Source organism: Poecilia reticulata, linkage group LG11 (assembly GCF_000633615.1).
Source record: "Poecilia reticulata strain Guanapo linkage group LG11, Guppy_female_1.0+MT, whole genome shotgun sequence".
NCBI lineage: Eukaryota > Metazoa > Chordata > Actinopteri > Cyprinodontiformes > Poeciliidae > Poecilia > Poecilia reticulata.
Genome location: NC_024341.1, coordinates 28,215,108 through 28,233,402, shown reverse-complemented (window position 1 = coordinate 28,233,402; position 18,295 = coordinate 28,215,108). Strand labels below are relative to the sequence as shown.

Sequence of the window (18,295 nt, the reverse complement as noted above, 5' to 3'; positions counted from 1 at the left end):
GTTTATGACATGTTTATGACAGTGTTATGACATGTTTATGACAGTGTTATGACAATGTTTATGACATGTTTATGACATGTTTATGACAGTGTTATTACATGTTTATAACATGTTTATTACATGTTTATAACATGTTTATGACAGTGTCATGTCCGTCTTATTCACCCCTTCAAATAAAGTGAAATTTACTCACCTTTCATTTGAACTTGAACCGTTTTCTCTTGCAGGATCCTTTCATGCTTTCCATAAATGATACATTTATATTTCCCTGAATCGTCCTCTGTGAAGTTTTCCAGGGTCAGACTGAGATCTCCGGTTTTACTCGGGTTTCCTTTCATGCTGGTTTCTTCCCTAAACGCCCGTGTTTGTCCTCCAGGTCGCTCAGATCCGTTCTTCCACTCATGGATGATTCTGTGTTTGGGTTCAACCTGCAGCCACTCCACTCTGCAGTCGTCCAGCAGCTCAGCTGTCGTCCTGAAGGGAAGCTGGACGTTCCTGTCCTGAACCTCCACCTGATGCTCTGCAACAAGAGATCAAGACGTTTCATTATGGGAGACAGAGGCGGCGGGTATAGGGGGCGCTGCTCTCCCAGCTGTGGAAGGAGAAAAAACCTAAGAATGATTATTTAAAAATGGTTCTGTCAAAGCCAGTTTTCTCTAGCGTTGTGCCTAAATGTAATCTAAATTATATTTCCACCACCTGACTCTCATTCATCCGTAAATTTTCCCGACAGACTCAAATTCTGGGCGACAGCAGTGGAGCTAATCAGCCAATGAGCTGCGGTTGCTAGGGTAAAACTCTTCATTTTCTGTCCATTCAGCAACCTCAGAGGTTTGTGTTCTGTTGTATTTTACTAACGTGGTTAAGTTTAATAATGTGAGAAAATCACAATATTCTTTTTTATCCTGTTTTAATACAGCAGACATAACAAAATGTTCAAATGTCATTATGTTTTTACTAAATTTAGTAAATGAAACGTTTTGCCGTTCATGTCATGGAAAGGTGGTTGGCCTTCTCGATAAGAGAAAACGCTGGTTTTTAATGCAACGCTCACATCAGATCCTTTCTCCATGTTGTAAATGTGACCAGCGTGGCGTCAGGTTTTTAGATTTCACATAAGTGCAAAAGAACGTAGATTTATTTGAATTTCATTTTTGAGTCTCCATAATTGTGTCTTCCAGTAACATAATTACCCGTTAATATTTTACACTTCCTGTCAAACCTCCGGGTTTATCTGGTTTCTGGGGAAACTCTGGATCAACCTGCAGATTCTGTGGTTCGGGTTTCGGCCAGAGTGAAGAACGCAGACAGGAAACTGGTTACATGAGCAAAATGATGCCTTAAAGCTGAAAACTGAATTCTTTAGCAGTATTTTACTATTTTTATCAGGATTGGAGTCCAGTGAGATTCCAACAAATTTCACCGTATCGCTTACATTCAGACACTAGTTTGTTTTATATTTAAAAGCTTGAGGGATGCAACTAACAACATTTTTATACAAAGTCATTAAATTTAAATTTTCCAAATTGATACATCACACAGAAATTTGGAAAAAAAACCTAACATTTTGTATGTGTGTGTAACATAATGTTCATAAATCGGATCCGTCCAGCAGAAACCTGATTCTCTTGTTCCGGATCAACTTCCTGTCTAACCAGACAGGAAGTGATGTCACAAGGTAAATGTCTGGACGTTCAGCTGGAAGTTGAACTTTGACCCCAGTCCCAGCTCCTCTGCAGCCTCCAACAGGTTTTCCTTCAGGATTGTCCTGATTTAGCTCCACCCACCCGTCTCCCTGGTCCCACAGCATGATGCTGCCACCACCGTGTGGATGTCATTTTCAGGTTCAGCTTCCTGCCAGTTTGTGACGAGCAGCAGCTGGTGTTGAAAACCTGGACTGGACCTGGAGCCGGACAGAACCAAGCGGGTTTCATCCTGGTTCTCTGCTGCGGAGCAGGAAGCTCAACGGAACAGAAACAAACTCCAGAAACGTTTCCAGTCTGATTTTATTCTGTAAAAATAGTTTACATAAAAAACATTTCAGATATAAAAGAAGCAGAAATGAATTGAGTTTGGAGCCGACGTCCGAGCTCTGAGCTCCATCGTTTCATTTTATTTTACAGTCTGCGGCAAAAATAAGAAGTTTTTCCATGAAAATCCAACCTGCAGCTGGTTTGTCCTGTAAACACGTCGACTAACAGGATGAAACGCTGAACCTCGATGGTTCATCAACCGGGTTCTAAAGCAGGAAACATGTTTCTGCTCCTGATGGGATCAAATCTGCCTGAAATGATGGGAATCAGTTTATTCTCTGCTTCCACCAGGTGGTGAACTTTGACCTCAACGAGGCCGAAACTGAATCTGAATGTTCTGCAGTCAGAGAAACGGTTACTGGGGATGCTAACGCTAACATCCACCGCAGGCCTGGAGCTTCTGGCTGCTGAACACAAAGAAACTAAATCCGATCCGTCGGTGAGTCGGATCCGCCTCCATCATCTGTGATCAGGAATAATCGGGTTCATCTGACGGACGATTAGCTTCATGAACGTTTATCTGCTTTACAACTAGAATAAAACTGGCAGAAAACATTTGATCTTTTATAAATTTATCCACAACAGAAAACAAGATTAATAAATTATTCCATTTTATATTTCTAAGCCCGGCTGGGAACCCGCGGTTCCGACCCGCCTCCAGACACCGAGACGGGTCGGAACCGGTCCGGCTGAACGCTGCAGGAACGACCGACGAGAGAGAACCTAATGTAGCACCAGAACCAGAACCCTGAGCAGAACCAGAACCAGAACCCTGAGCAGAACCAGAACCAGAACATTTGTCCTGGATGTGATGGACTTTCTTCTCCTGCGATTTAAAGCAGCAGGTCGGGTTCTGGTTCTGAGGAGCAGGACGGGTTCAGGACGGGTCTCTGAGGCTGATCCTGGAGGAGAAACGGCCTAGTTAAAGTCCAGTTCAACCCGATGCTGCAGGTTTCAGACCTCAGCCCCATCAGCGGATGAAGAGTAGAAGTTCTCAGCCAGTTTCTTCATCCTCTTGTTGCGGAGCGGCGGGCGGCTCGGCCCGGTGGGGGTTCTGGCCGCTGAACGAAACATGGCATGTCCGCCATCATCATGAGGGGCGTCCATTTCATCGGCCTGCGTCTTCACGCTGCCTCCTATCAGCTCGTCTTTGCTCAACTTTGGGTGGAAGAAGGCGTAGTAAACGATCCTCAGAACCAAACCCACGGCGTATCCGGCGACCACGGCGCCCCAAACGACGGCCGCCTGCAGACTGGACAGCTCAAAGTCAGGAGGATCCCAGCTCATCTTCCAGAACCACAGTCCACAGAGGACAAGGATGTCCAGCAGGATCCAGCCGTGGTACAAGATGGCCCAGTTCCTGGTCTTCCCGTCCACCACGTTGAACCAGTCGAAGTACCAGATGAGACCCACGGTGGCCCGGTACAGCCGCTCCCCCCCCACGCTCTCCATGAAGTGTGTGTCGACCCACCAGGCGAAGTAGCAGAAGAGCAGCCAGGAGCAGACGAAGTGTGAGAAGATGAAGCAGGGAAACACGGAGGCGAAGAGGGCGAGCGCCACGACGCGGGCGGCCAGGAGCAGCAGGTTCCAGGTGAAGAAGACGAGCGAGGACAGGATGGACTGCTCCTCCTTGTCCGGCAGGAAGGAGCGCAAGCAGCGGTGGTAGGTGGTCACGCAGTACGCCACGGCCGACAGCGAGCCGACGGTCTTCAACACTGAGGGAAGAGATGACAGAGGGTTCAGAGGTCATCACACACAAAGCTGCCTTCACACACACCCAACATGAGACCAGCAGCCGCTGCACAGGACCGTCTCGTTTCCAGTCTAGTCCAGGATTCCCTTTTACATGTAGTTCTTATTTCCGCCACCAGGTGGCTATCAGAGTGATGAGCCGTTTAATCCAGCTGTCCAGCAGTGTGCGTCTGTTGGAAGTAAGTCATATGATTTGTGCTTCACTCTTTTGCCTTAGAGATGAATCTACGCACCGTTTGGTCAAGTATTATGAATGTTTGATGGTCATTTAATCTCTATTCACAGCAATGCATAATTATGATCTGTTTCATGTAATTCATGGCTTTGCCAAATAAAAACTTGGTCATTTTTATTGTGAGACTATTTTCAGGAGCTGCGGTTAATATTTATCTGTATTTTCATTTTTATATTACTTAGTTCTTTACTTTGTGGTAGAATTTGGTCAGAAACGATTCAAGGCAAACGTCATCTGAGGCAGCGACGCCCCCTGCTGGGCCCCGGCCCACCAGCAGGTAAGGTTTAACGACACCATCAGAGGCAGACAGCGAGAATCGAACCGTCGACTCACCTGCAGGACAAACTGCTACCGCCGTCATCCTACAAGTCACAAAGATCTCTGGCTGCTCATCAGATCAAATCAGACTTTATTCTTATGCTCATGGAAACATCAGGCTTCCTGGTGGAACCTCAAAGCATCATGGGAGAGGAAGCATCTGGACATCCTGCTGGTTAGTCCCAGCCAAACGACTGCAGCAGCTGAGGAGCCTCGTGATTCAGACTCTACATTGATCAGCCAGAAGCAGCAACTGGAGACCAGATCACATAATGCTGGGATGCATCCAGCCGGGACCTTCAGGAGGAGCCTGCAGATCTCCCTCCACACAGTTCAGCAAGAAGCTGCATCATCCATGGTGGTTTCTCTACTGCATCACAACCTACCTGGTCTTCCTACCACAAACGTTCACAGCTAAACTGTCCAGCTGAGGCTCTGCAGTAGAAATGTTGTCGTGTCAGAGACGTTCCACTGCCATCCACTAAAGACGTTTAATGTTCCTGCTGATTGGCTCAGATTACCACAGGACACCTCAGTGTCCCTGGTGGACCTGCAGCAGCTCACAGGCTGGGATGGACTTTACAAGGCCGAGTTTGTTACGCCACCAACTGTCCCCACAGCAGAGCCTCGCGACTAGAGTGACCCTCCAGCTACGTCACATGGAGAAGCTGTGGCAGCTGAAAATGCTGCCACACAGAAGTGAGCAGTTGATCACCAGCTCGAGACAAAACATGGAGGCATACAAGAGGAGGAGACTAATGGCTGATGGTGTGAACAGGTACGGAAACTAACCTGTTCTTTAACCCTAACCCTGGAGTACAGGGAGCTGGAGCAGCTGGAGCAGCTGGAGCAGCTGGAGCAGCTGGAGCAGCTGGAGCAGCTGGAGCAGCTGGAGCAGCTGGAGCAGGACAGCTGGAGCAGCTGTCCTGCTCCAGCTGCGTGGGACAGAGAAACGGCCGGTAGAGACAGTTTCCATTTACTCCAAAGACGTCCACAAGCTCACAGACGGTGGTTACGTCAAACCATTTCCCCAGCCAGCAAAGGAGAGTAACTACTCATGGTTCATTATGCAGCACATTGTAGGGCTGGTGGATATGAGGAACATCTAATATCCTGATATATTTTTGCTATATCACAATAGACGATATATATCACAATGTCCTTACATGAGCTCCAATGTTACTTTAAACTGGACTCCTTGTACTATGATGTCACTAATGCAGGTTCCCGCCTCCAGTTCTCTGCTATAAGCTCTATAGAAAGGAACGCAGTGTTTTGCTATGAACCATCTACACCATGACTAGATAACCAGGTGAGAAATAAGTTAGGGAAAACAGCGAAGTAGCTTAGTTAGCTTGACTTTGACAAATTAAATAGATGCTGTGGAATAAGGTGTGTTTTGGTTCAGCCTACAAATAAAAAGGCCGACCTGCACGAACTGACAGGTCGATAGTAAAGCAGGTGTTTAAATTAGATAAAGGCTGGGGGGGGAGGGGGGGGGCGAACAGGGTGAGAAACACTGATCTAGATTAATCTAAATGCCATTTTTATCAACAGAGTGACTCATTCTCTGGTTGATGACCAGATTTTACTGGTGATGCTGGTGAAGGTCAGAGGAAACCTTGGAACAGCTCCAGCGACCCGTCCTGCAGGAGGACGGCGAGCAGCAGGACGATCTGAGGCGCGCTTTCTGAGAAGGTCTCGATGATCCGCAGCATGCTCAGGTCCTGGGTCAGGAACGCCGCCGTGTCTTCCTCCTGGCTGTCACAGTCGGAGCAGCAGCTCTTCACAGACGTCTCCATGACGGCTGCATGTCTGAAATGAAACCAGTTCCACCGAGTTAATAACCAGCTGGATTTCATAAGAATCATCCTCCGGTTTCCAGAGCAGGTTTCCTCAGAGCGCAGCAGCATGACTCAGGAGACGAGGCGTCACGTTTCCTCCATGCGGAGGTTCCCATGACGCAACAGGAGCCGGTAGCAAATGTAGCGGTTGACACAATGACGACGAAGGATCAGGAATCAGGCTAATTTTATTCCTGTTTAAAACAAAAAAATGTCACTGCAGCAGCTCCTGGGCTTCAGCTTCCGCACACACACGCCTCTCCTCAGCGCAGCTAGGCGCGAACTGAGCGAAATACATTAAACAAAACCAAAGTTCTGAGATTCACTAGCATTAAAATAAATCTACAGTCTTACAAAACAATTAAAGTGAAACCTAAACAGAAATAATCAATTCTATAATTACAATTTCCCACCATAACATTGAAATACACTAAATACGTTAATCTAACATCCAAATAAGGTTTTAAACAGCACACATACCTGTTTAAAACAAAAAAATGTCACTGCAGCAGCTCCTGGGCTTCAGCTTCCGCACACACACGCCTTAACCAACCAGAAAAAAAAAAGACACAAAACAATCACCTTGGCGAAGAAAACCCAACAGATGCTACAACCGTGGGAACCAAAGGCCCAGTAAGGTGCTGCTCCAACCATAAAACAACCAAACAACAATATATATATGAAAACTTATGAGTTTACAACATTTTCAACACTTCAATACACAAACAGAAAAACGCTCACCTCTCCTCAGCGCAGCTAGGCGCGAACTGAGGAGGCGCGGCGGGAACACACAGGATATGACGCAAAAACAGGAAGTAAGAAAATAAAAGCTTCCCCACCAAAATAAAATACAATTAAAAAGCAAAGAAAAACTAATATTCATAGATGAAGATTCTACATACTGGAGACCAAAAATAAAAGCAATATAAACAAATAATACATAACAGACATATCAATTCTAAAAAATTGAGTTTTGAGAAGGTTCATAAAGAAAATTAAATAAATAAATAAAATTGACTCTGCTACATACTCCCCCCTGAACTTCTCAAAACCGTCCCAACATTAATCAAGACTGGACACAGAATAACATTCTCGCCATCTGACAAACAGTGACCACATGCACCTGAGCARCATTAAAGGTCTCCCTCTAAAAAGGAAAAGCAACATTGGAAAGTTGGCCAGACTCAACAATGTCTGCTTGCTAAAAGATTGTGCCGTAAACACAACCTCACAGTCAGTGGCTGTTACTCTCCCATACACTTTAACTAATGGGTGTTGACGTATTTACAGAGGTGTAATACTACCATACTCTATTCACAAACAAAAGTTGATTACTCTTACAAAAATAAACTCCTTGCAAATTCAGAGACTACATTACGTGTCTGTGTGTTCCTTTGTGCCATGTTTTGTATCAGTCTGTTAACTGGTTTGATTATCCTGCCGGCCCTGGATCTGACAAGACTTACAGCACCAGTTGTTGGAGTTGTTGGCCTACCAGGACTTATAACAACTTTTTCTTCATCAGTTTCTGGCTGTTTATGTGGCAAGTCTGGGCCCTTAGCAGTGTTGTTTTCGATCTCTCCAATACTTTCAGCATCACTTGCTTCTGTTTGAAGATTCCCGACACAACTTTTAGCATCCTGGAGGTCTTCAGGATTTGAGGAAACCGTATTGGCCACCCAGTCAGCAGTGCGGTCCAATCCATTACTCTCCGAACACACAACTGAGACATCCTGGTCACCACTGTTAACAGTACTTGGATCTGGGGTGATGTCAGAGGAAAACACCGACTCTTGATCTTTGTCCAACTCAAGCGGCAGGAAGTTTGCTGACAGGAGTAAGTTACGATGGACTACTTTCTCTTGTCCAGTTGCTGTGTCTTTGATGTGGTAAGTATGGCATCTGGGATCATGAGACACAACAATGTAGATGGTAGAAGACCACTTGTCTGCAAGCTTCCTACGGCCACGTTCCCCTTTATTAGCCAARAGTACTTGATCCCCTTCAGCTATGTCCGTGCCCCTTGTTTTTAGATTGTACAACCGGGCCTGACGCTGCTGGCTGGAGTAGGCATTATCCTGAGCAGCAGCTAAAGCCTCTTTAAGGTCCTCTCTGACTCTTTTTGTGTAGCTGTGGTAATCCATGACTTCATTATCTCTTTCCACATTYTGGAACATGACATCTACTGGGAGGCGAGGAATCCGGCCAAACATCAAATAGAAAGGCGCATAACCAGTTGACTCATGGGCAGTGCAATTGTAAGCAAAAGTCAATGTTTGTAACATCTGTGGCCACATGCACTTATCACGGGGTGGCAAGGCTCTGATCATATTACCAAGGGTTCTGTTAAACCTCTCAGCCTGGCCGTTGCCCATTGGGTGATATGGAGTGGTCCTCGACTTTTTTACCCCTGCCACTTGAAGCAGCTCTTGGATCAACTGACTCTCGAAGTTTGCCCCCTGGTCCGAATGGATTCTTTGAGGAAAGCCATAAATACAGAAGTATCTGTCCCATAGCTTGCGGGCCACTTGTTTGGCAGTTTGGTCAGAGCACTGGAAAGCGTGAGCCATCTTGGTAAAATGGTCGGTTACCACCAACACATCAACAGTCCGACCCCTTGCATCTTCTGCGGACCAGAAGTCGAGACACACCAACTCCAGAGGGCTTGTTGTTTTTATGCTCTCTAGTGGAGCTCGACCCTCGGGTTCAGGGGTTTTGCTCACAACACAACGTTTGCAGCATTTGACATACTCGCGGACACTGTGCTCCATACTGAGCCAAAAGAATCGTTGCCTGGCKAGGTGTAATGTCCGGTGTTGGCCTTGATGTCCAGCCTCATTGTGGACGCCATGAAGTGCTTGGCCTATCAGAGACAAGGGGGTTACAAACTGGTGTCGTTTCTTGCCAGTACTTAGATCTTTACACACCCGATATAGAATGTTGTCAAGCATCCTTAGCTTCTCCCACTGTTTCAGGAGCTTCAAAGCCTTTGGCAGCAGGCTGCATTTTTCTCTCCTGGATGGTCTTCTGCCTCGCATGACAAACGGGATGACCTGAGATAGTACAGGGTCATTCTGTTGTGCCTCCTGGAGGGTCTGAAGGGAGAGCATAGGTAGAGGTACCAAACCAGTCGGCACCAGCCCCTCTACGTCTTGAGCCAGCCAAGTCAACACCCTTTGCTCGTGACTGAGGTCCCACCTTGCATGTCCCAGCAGAACTGCAGATACCTCTTCTTCACTCAGCGACTGACGTTCCGGGCGTTGGAGAGACTGGAGGTATTCATCCCCTTGATGGTCTGTACTGACCCGAAAGACCTCCTGAACTGCATCTTGCCTCACTTGTTGTGACTCCTCCAATAAAGCTTCATAAGACTCAGTCACCAGCCTTTGGGAGACTCTGTTCTTGACGAATGGTTGTCTGCTCAAAGCGTCAGCGACTACATTTTTACTTCCAGGTATGTATTTGATGCTGAAGCTGTAAGGGGACAACTTTGCCACCCATCTTTGCTCACATGCGTCGAGTTTAGGCTTAGTGAGGATATACGTCAAGGGGTTGTTATCTGTCCAAACAGTGAATGTGTGTCCTTTGAGCCAATGACTAAACTTATCACAAACCGACCATTTCAGTGCAAGGAACTCTAACCGATGGGCAGGGTATTTGCTCTGGGCACGGGTCAGCGCTTTACTAGCAAAAGCGACCGGTCGGGCTTTGCTCTCCCCTTCCTGAACCTGGGATAACACAGCCCCGAGACCATCAGTAGAGGCATCAGTTGAGAGGATGAACGGCTTGTTAAAATCAGGATGGGCAAGGACAACAGATTTCAAAAGTGCAGACTTCAGCAGCTCAAATGAGTCTTCATGCTCTTGCTTCCAGTCACTTGCATGCAGTTTTTTGAATGAAGCGACGCCACGTGGGTTGCCTTTCCTCCCTCTCGGAGCAGCTGTAAGAGCAAAAAGGGGTTTGGCTAGCTTGGAACAGTCCTGAATAAACTGCTGATAGTACATTATCATGCCCAAGAATGATTTGACTTTCCTTTGAGAGGGTGTCACTCCGTCCTCCATCATAAGATCTGCAACTTGCATTGATGTTATAGCCTTGATCTTGTCTGGATCAGTCGAGACACCATTACTGTCCACAATGTGTCCGAGGAACTTTACGCTCCTTCTGAGGAACTGACATTTTTTAGGGGCTAACTTTAGTCCATGGTCTCTCAGTCTGCTGAAGACCATTTCCAGCCTTCTCAGGGCCTCGGCCTCATTGGATGCATAGACTAGAACATCATCCAAGTAGCAGAGAAGAGTCAGGAAGTTTTGATCTCCAAATATACTCATCATTAGTCGCATGAAGCTGGCTGGACTATTGCACAATCCCTGGGGAAGGCGGTTGAACTCATAAAGACCCATGGGTGTTGTGAAAGCTGTCAACTTCTTGTCCTCTTCTGCCACAGCAATATTATAGAAGCCGGAGGTGAGATCCATAGCACTGAATATAGTGCTACCACCCAAAGCTGCGAGACAGTCTGCTTGGTGTGGCAAAGGATGGGCGTCCTTTATTGTGCGGGCATTTAACCATCGATAATCTACACAGATCCTCAGGTCCCCATTCTTTTTCCACACAAGGACCAGTGGTGATGCCCATTCACTCTTTGACTTGCGGATTATCTCGAGTTCTTCCATCTCTGAGAGCACCTGTCGGAGTTTATGGTAATGTCCAGGTGGCACACGGCGGTATGGGAGCCTGAAGGGTCGAGAGTCAGACAGATGAATCCTGTGAACAACATCCTTCGCTGAGCCGCAGTCAAGCTTAGTTTTTGAAAAGACAGCCTCATACTTTCGGACGAGTTGCAACAACCGGCCCTTCCAATAGTCTGACACCTCACAGGATTTAATGTCCAAACTCTCAAGTCCAAGTTTGACTAAGGACTCTTGGTAGTTTGATGAGTCAAGGTCTTGTGCGTCACCAGTCAGTTCACTGTGCAGTGCCTGGTTTTTTACCTTAAATGAGTTAGCTTCAGTCAGCTCAGAAGTCTCGTCCAGATCCTCCACAGCAATGCAAGCCGACACCTCTGCCACCTTTGTATTGCGTCTCAGAGTTACTGGCTTACTTGAAGTATTTAGGACTCTGACTGGAACCAATCTCTCACCGTTCATAGTGGCAATGGATCTACAAACCATTATGTCATTCTTATGGATCATTGCTTTGGTTGGTTCAATCAAGACAGCGCTGCCTTCAGAACAGGATGAGGCTGCCGGCAACTTGCTCCAGACTAAATGTTCCTGCCTGGGCAGAAGAGTAACAGCCTGCATTAATTTGGCTGTCCCAATAACATCAGGGATAGTTTCTCCATTCCATCTCTTAATGCCAGACAGCATGTTGAGGAATTGCATTACTTCGGGTGCTTCTTCTGAATCAGGCTTACTCAGAACCTGCCAAAACTGTTTAGATTGTTTAAACTGCTTAAGAAGGTACTTGATAACATTTGTTCCAAGAATCAGCTCATCTTGCTGCCCAGGAACAACCAGTGCAGGGACTCTGAAGGTGCAGCCATACACTTTCATCTTTAGGTCATAAATGCATTTAGGCTTAACTTTCACTCCACCACAACCAACAAGTGTGATGTCAGGGCAAATGTCTTTAGACATGGAGACTGAATCTGCACAAATTAACGTTTGTTCAGCTTCTTCACTGATAGTACATGTCATTGAGCCAGTGTCAAGCAGGGCTTTCAACGACACTTCATCCTCCACCTCAGCATCTGCATAGAACAGACTGTCAGCTTTGTCAAGCCTATTTATGTTCTGGAATAGAACAGTAGTATTAGACGGAACGGAATTTACACACTCAGAGTATACGGTCTGTGCATCATCTTCAAGTTTGAGGGTTTTGTCTCTATCACTCACACTATCCCCTCCCTCATGTGAGTGTTTTAGTTTCCCTGATGCAGTAAAGTGTTGCCTGGTTGATTTGAAGACCCCTTAGGACAGTCCTTTCTTTGATGCCCAGTCTCTAAGCATTCCAGACATCTTTTCTCCCGCATACAATGGGTACGTGTGGAATGCGAGGTCTGTCTGCAGACCCTGCAGGGGGAACCATTGCTGAATGGAGCAGCCTCTGGTCGAACAGCAAAAGGACCAGGCTGGTTTGTACGCTCCAGTACTCTTTCTAGCATGCTAAGTACTCTCTCCAAAGCATTTGACTCTGAAATAACAGCTGTACTTGGTTTAGCAGGTTCAGATAGCTTGGCTGTGTTTATATTGGTGTACTCTGCGTTATTTTCTAGGGGTTCACTGGCTGTTACAGCGGCAGCTACACGGAGAGCATGTGCATTGGGCAGAGCTGTGGTTGTTTTTTTAGCTTGGTATTCCCTCTGATGCTCGTCAATAGCTTCTTGCACATCAGCCAGGGACCATTTACTTGTAGGCTTACATTTAAAAACACTAGCAAGATTGGTATCTGGACAATTCCTGACGAACATAATGGCTATTTCTGAGTCCATGTTGTCCATTTTACCCCCCTGGCACTTTAGATGCCTGTCTGCCACTTCTGCAGCAGTGTTTAATCTGATCCAATAGTCTACAGGCGTTTCTTTAGCTTTTGGCTGGGTGGCGTAGAAATCGGCCAAAGGTAGACATGAGCCAGGAGTATCACTGAAGTAGCGCCTCAGAATATTGTATATTGTCTCTGGTGCTACTGGGGTGTTGCTGGTTGAGCTACTCTTCAGGCCCACTTTGACAATACTTTTAGCTTTGCCACAGAGATGGTTTAAAACTTCCTCTGCTTGTTCACAAGGTGGGGGGTCTCGTTTCTGTAAGTACACTTCAACCGTGTCTATCCACTCATGAATGGAGTACTTGTCTGTGCCATCACCACGGAACATGGATGGGTCTTTAATATCAGGTCTGACTATTAGACTTATTCTGGAGGTGTCAGCAGTTGCTGTGAATGTTTCAGCTCTAGGTGATTTGTTGGGAGGAGCCTGTGAGCTAAGAGCTGGCTGGCAGGCTAGGAGGCGGCTAGCTATGGATTCGCCGATTTGACTTCCTAATTCCCCAATAAGTTCACGTAACTGATGTGTAGTGCTGCTCTCACTGGAATCAGTGGGTGTTGAATGCAATGGTTCATGTCTGTCTCTACCATCATCCAATGCACACTGCATTGTGGAGGTAGCTCCCGGAGTGTCATTATCAAAGGTTTTCTCTGGGCTAAGTAAACCTCTTCCTCTTCCAACAGGGGATAAAAATACATCATATGTTTTTTGATTTTTCTCTGCCATAGTATATAAAACAAAACACAGAAAACAATCTTGCTATGAAAAAATGTCCCTTAACAAAATGTAAATATGCAGGAGGCAGCAGACACAGTTTTTTTTTTTCTTTTTTTTTAGGTTATTAACCTGAAACCTTGAGATCCAGTTTTGTGCTTTGAAACCGTCGCAGGATAGCAACCAAAATGGAATCCAACAGAACCCACTAGTCCACCAACTTGAGTATTCGACGTTCCAAGCACACAGCAGAACCTCGGTGATCGGCCGCGGCTGATCTAGGCATCCGGGTCACGGCACCAGATGTAACAGATGTAAAATGACCACAGCAGGAACCAGGATTTACGATGCTTTATTCCTGTTTAAAACAAAAAAATGTCACTGCAGCAGCTCCTGGGCTTCAGCTTCCGCACACACACGCCTCTCCTCAGCGCAGCTAGGCGCGAACTGAGCGAAATACATTAAACAAAACCAAAGTTCTGAGATTCACTAGCATTAAAATAAATCTACAGTCTTACAAAACAATTAAAGTGAAACCTAAACAGAAATAATCAATTCTATAATTACAATTTCCCACCATAACATTGAAATACACTAAATACGTTAATCTAACATCCAAATAAGGTTTTAAACAGCACACATACCTGTTTAAAACAAAAAAATGTCACTGCAGCAGCTCCTGGGCTTCAGCTTCCGCACACACACGCCTTAACCAACCAGAAAAAAAAAAGACACAAAACAATCACCTTGGCGAAGAAAACCCAACAGATGCTACAACCGTGGGAACCAAAGGCCCAGTAAGGTGCTGCTCCAACCATAAAACAACCAAACAACAATATATATATGAAAACTTATGAGTTTACAACATTTTCAACACTTCAATACACAAACAGAAAAACGCTCACCTCTCCTCAGCGCAGCTAGGCGCGAACTGAGGAGGCGCGGCGGGAACACACAGGATATGACGCAAAAAMAGGAAGTAAGAAAATAAAAGCTTCCCCACCAAAATAAAATACAATTAAAAAGCAAAGAAAAACTAATATTCATAGATGAAGATTCTACATACTGGAGACCAAAAATAAAAGCAATATAAACAAATAATACATAACAGACATATCAATTCTAAAAAATTGAGTTTTGAGAAGGTTCATAAAGAAAATTAAATAAATAAATAAAATTGACTCTGCTACACAAACACCTGACTGGCTGTGTGTGTGTGTGTGTGTGTGTGTGTGTGTCAGGCCATAACATGACTGCATGTCACTCCAACACATGATTAAGTTCAGAAACCACAACTCAGAAAACATCTCAGCCAGATGAGATGGAGAGGAATAAAATCATTATTTTCCCTCTTCAGCTGCATTTTAAACATTAAACTCAAAGATTCACTCCTGGAAGGTTTGTGGCCTAAAAATGTACTTTAATCATCAGGTTCAGCCCGTCAGTGTAGATGAGATCAGGGTGATGGTGCGGGGACCTCAGAGGCCATCACTGCACCTCAGGAGGAGAAATGAGCCATAAAAACATGAAACATTGTTGACATTAATAAATGTTATTTCAGACATTCTGGGTTTATTCCAGACTAACTTCTGGGTAAAATAAAAATGAAAATCTGATGCAGGTTTTACTGTAATTGTTATTAAAACTTTACTAAGATATGGATCCAGTACTTTAAGGTTTTTTATGTTATCATAACTTATTCATAAACCCATCTGTATTTTTATACACCTTGTTTGAATCGAAATAAATGTGATTAAAAAAAATTTGTATTTCAAGTTCGGCGAGTTTTATATTTTAAAATATTAGGAAACATTTAAAGTTTTATTTTGAATTAATTCCGCGCGTTTCTCTGGTTGAAGACAAAAACTGAAGGTAAAAATCTTCACTCTGCTGGTTTGGAGCAGAACCTGAAGCTCTGCGGTTCGGTTCGGTTCGCCTGGTATCGGACCGGTTCGGGTTTTCCTCCTGCTTTTTTACGGAGCAGGACTTCAGCTGCCATTTCCTGTAAAGTGAAGGTTTTACGGACGGACGGACGGACGGACGGACAGACGGACGGACGGACGGACAGACAGACAGACAGACAGACAGACAGACAGACAGACAGACAGACAGACAGACAGACAGACAGACAGACAGAGGTCCTCCTCCCTCTGGTTACATAAAGCTGCTGCTGAGCTCTGGAGGAACTTTGGACGCACCTGACGTAGATCCCCAGCTGGACCCAGTGCAGAACCCCGAGGCCGGACTTCGCGGACTCCTCCACTCTGGTCCTCATCTCAAAATGATCGTAGCTGTACCAGAGCCAGCTGTAGAGCTGCACCAGCACCGAGGAGCCCATGAGCAGCACCAGCAGCACCCCGAGGCACAGGTACGATCCCTCCCTGTAAAACTCCACAGCAGCCAGGACGTCCAGGACGATGTCGACCAGGAACAGCGGCAGCCCGGCGGTGGTCAGCAGACAGTCCACTCGAAGCGTCATGTTTGGTCCCTGAAATGCTGCATCACTAAACTGACAGTCTGTTGAATTCAAGACCGAAAGGAAGAGCCGAAGTTCAAAAGAAGTCACTAACTCCGCCCACAGAGGCGGCGCCTTAAAGGGATCCGGAAGCTCCACTGCAACGATCTGCCGACAGGAGTATGGAGCTACATTGGAGCCATAAAGGTCGTTCAGAGTTTGTAAAACAAATAAATAAACATTTAAATTGAAAAAGGGAGAAGACTTGCCACTTCCAATATGGCGGACTAGCTGACGTGTCGCAGTGACCATCAGTAATAAATCTTATTTATAAAGCAGCCTTCATACTAAACGCAGCTCAAAGTCAGTAAAAACAAACTGTTCCCACATGGAAACACAGACTGAGCAGAAATGACCCCATTCAGGACCTGCGGTAAAAAGTCGGGTGTTGAGCTGCGGCAGCGTTTGCTGCAGCCCTCAGGTTCTCCAGTTCAGCCCACCGGGCCACGGGAACCAGCCGCACCGTCAGGGAGCTCCGACTCACGTTTATTACCAGAAACAAGATAACATCTCCAAACCAGAGCAGCACAGAAAGTTTACATGACTGATCAACAAACATCGCAGGTAATTGACACCAATTTGGTTTTATTTCCATTGTTTGAAGCACTTGTGAGATTTTCCTGTCAGATTATCAGGAAAATTACAGCAACATGCTCAACTAGCCGTGGATCCATTTTAACACGTTTCTACTTCCTGAGTGGGAATATTTTGTCCTGAAACTGAAACTTTAAAATTAGAATCTGACACTGAGAAAACAAAGCACTTCAATCTGTAAAGCAGTTCTGAACTTTTTTCATTTCAGTCTTATTTAAATTTCTGAAGCTTTATGGAGCGAATTTAGTTCCATACCAGGAGAAACAGCAGCAGGAGGAACTCTGGAAAACCTGGAAAACGTTTTATTTAACTCGACATTTACTGTAGGAAACACAAACCAGATTCACCCAGAGAAAACCGAGCGACGCAAAGTTCAGGGATCAGCTGGTCGCCACGGAGACGACGCTGGTCGCCATGGCGACGCATCATTCAGCAGGCTGCCTTGCAGTCAGACGCTTCGTCAAAACAACCAGTTTTTACTCATCAGCTGGTCGTTAGTCCCCGTCTCTATGGCAACCAGACCCGGAGCTGGAGCCTTTCCTTCAGAACCAGAACCAGTGGTCCGGTCCAGTCCGGTCCGGTCCATCCTGAGGTAGCTTATTGGATGTTTCTGGCTGGTAAAGGGAGACCAGAACCAGAACCAGAACCACTGGTTCTGGTTCTGGTTCTGGTCTCTAAATGTTCCTGAGACGTCCAGATGTTGGAAACTCTTTGAGGTTTCCTGGAACCCGATGAGCCGAGCCGGAAGAGCCAATCAGAGCCCAGCCTGAAGTCTGACCCGGTTCTGGTTCCGACCCGGGAGCAGAAAGCACTGGATGAGTCTGATGTGTGTCTGAGGTGCAAACAGCCCCCCCTAGTGTCCAGCAGAGGGACGCTCACTGAAGGAAGCTTCAGGAAAGCAGGATCATTCCGATCAATCAGCCGGAATATCGGGATAAAACCGAAGCTTCCGGAAAGATCAGGTTCCTGACCGAGCCGCCCGGCCGCGGCGCCGGTCGGTGTAGAAATGCGCGGCATGGCAGGCCATGCGCTGGTTGAGCAGCGGGGCGGCCGGCGCTCCGTCCTGGATGGGGGCGGCCCTGGAGGCCACGTCGGAGTCGGGCAGGTCGCGGCCCAGCGGCAGCAGCCTGGGGTGGAAGCGGCAGTAGTACAGCGTTTTGAGCAGCAGCCCCAGCAGGTAGCAGAGCGGCAGGGCGAGCAGCAGCGCCGCGCCGTACGCCGCCGTCTGGACCGGGTCTCTGTAGCTCCACCAGGTGGCGAGGAGGACGGCCACGTCGGCCGTGACGAAGGCGTGGTAGATGAGGCTGCGGCCCAGCGTCCGGCCCTCGGCCACGTTGAACCAGCTGAAGTACCAGATGAGGCCCACGGTGGCGCGGTACAGCCGCTCGCCGCCGGCGCTGTCCATGAAGCCGGTGCCCTGCCGCCACGCCCACAGAACCAGCGCCGGCCACAGCAGCAGGAAGTGGAGGGCGATGAAGCCGGGCAGGACGGAGGAGAAGAGGGCGAGGGCGGCGACCCGCGGGCCAATCAGCAGCAGGTTCCACAGGAAGTAGACGATGGAGGAACCCCAGCGCTGCTCGGCCTTGTCTGGCAGGAAGGAGCGCAGAGAGCGGTGGTAGTCCACCACCATCCAGGCCACGGAGGCGGCGGAGGCCGCCACGCTCACAACTACACACACACAGAGACACAGAGAGACACACACACACAGAGACACACACAGAGACACACACACACACACACACA

The 18,295-nt window shown here is 46.9% G+C and overlaps 2 protein-coding genes across 2 annotated transcripts in view; both read right to left on the bottom strand.

The window, feature by feature from the left end:
* Positions 1-2,405: 2,405 nt before the first annotated feature.
* On the bottom strand, positions 2,406-16,422 carry LOC103473065 (XK-related protein 8-like). Its single transcript, XM_008422999.2, has 3 exons — positions 15,642-16,422; positions 5,960-6,153; positions 2,406-3,748 (listed from the first exon to the last, which is right to left on the bottom strand). Exons 1-3 carry the CDS (start codon positions 16,208-16,210, stop codon positions 2,988-2,990), a joined length of 1,524 nt encoding a protein of 507 aa, XP_008421221.2. The 5' UTR covers positions 16,211-16,422; the 3' UTR covers positions 2,406-2,987.
* Positions 16,423-16,523: 101 nt separating this feature from the next.
* Positions 16,524-18,295, bottom strand: part of xkr8.3 (XK related 8, tandem duplicate 3) — a 4,829-nt gene continuing 3,057 nt past the window's right edge. The window contains exon 3 of the mRNA XM_008422998.2: positions 16,524-18,220. Coding sequence (XP_008421220.1) covers positions 17,511-18,220 — 710 coding nt within the window. The 3' untranslated portion in view covers positions 16,524-17,510. The remainder of the gene's footprint in view (positions 18,221-18,295) is intronic.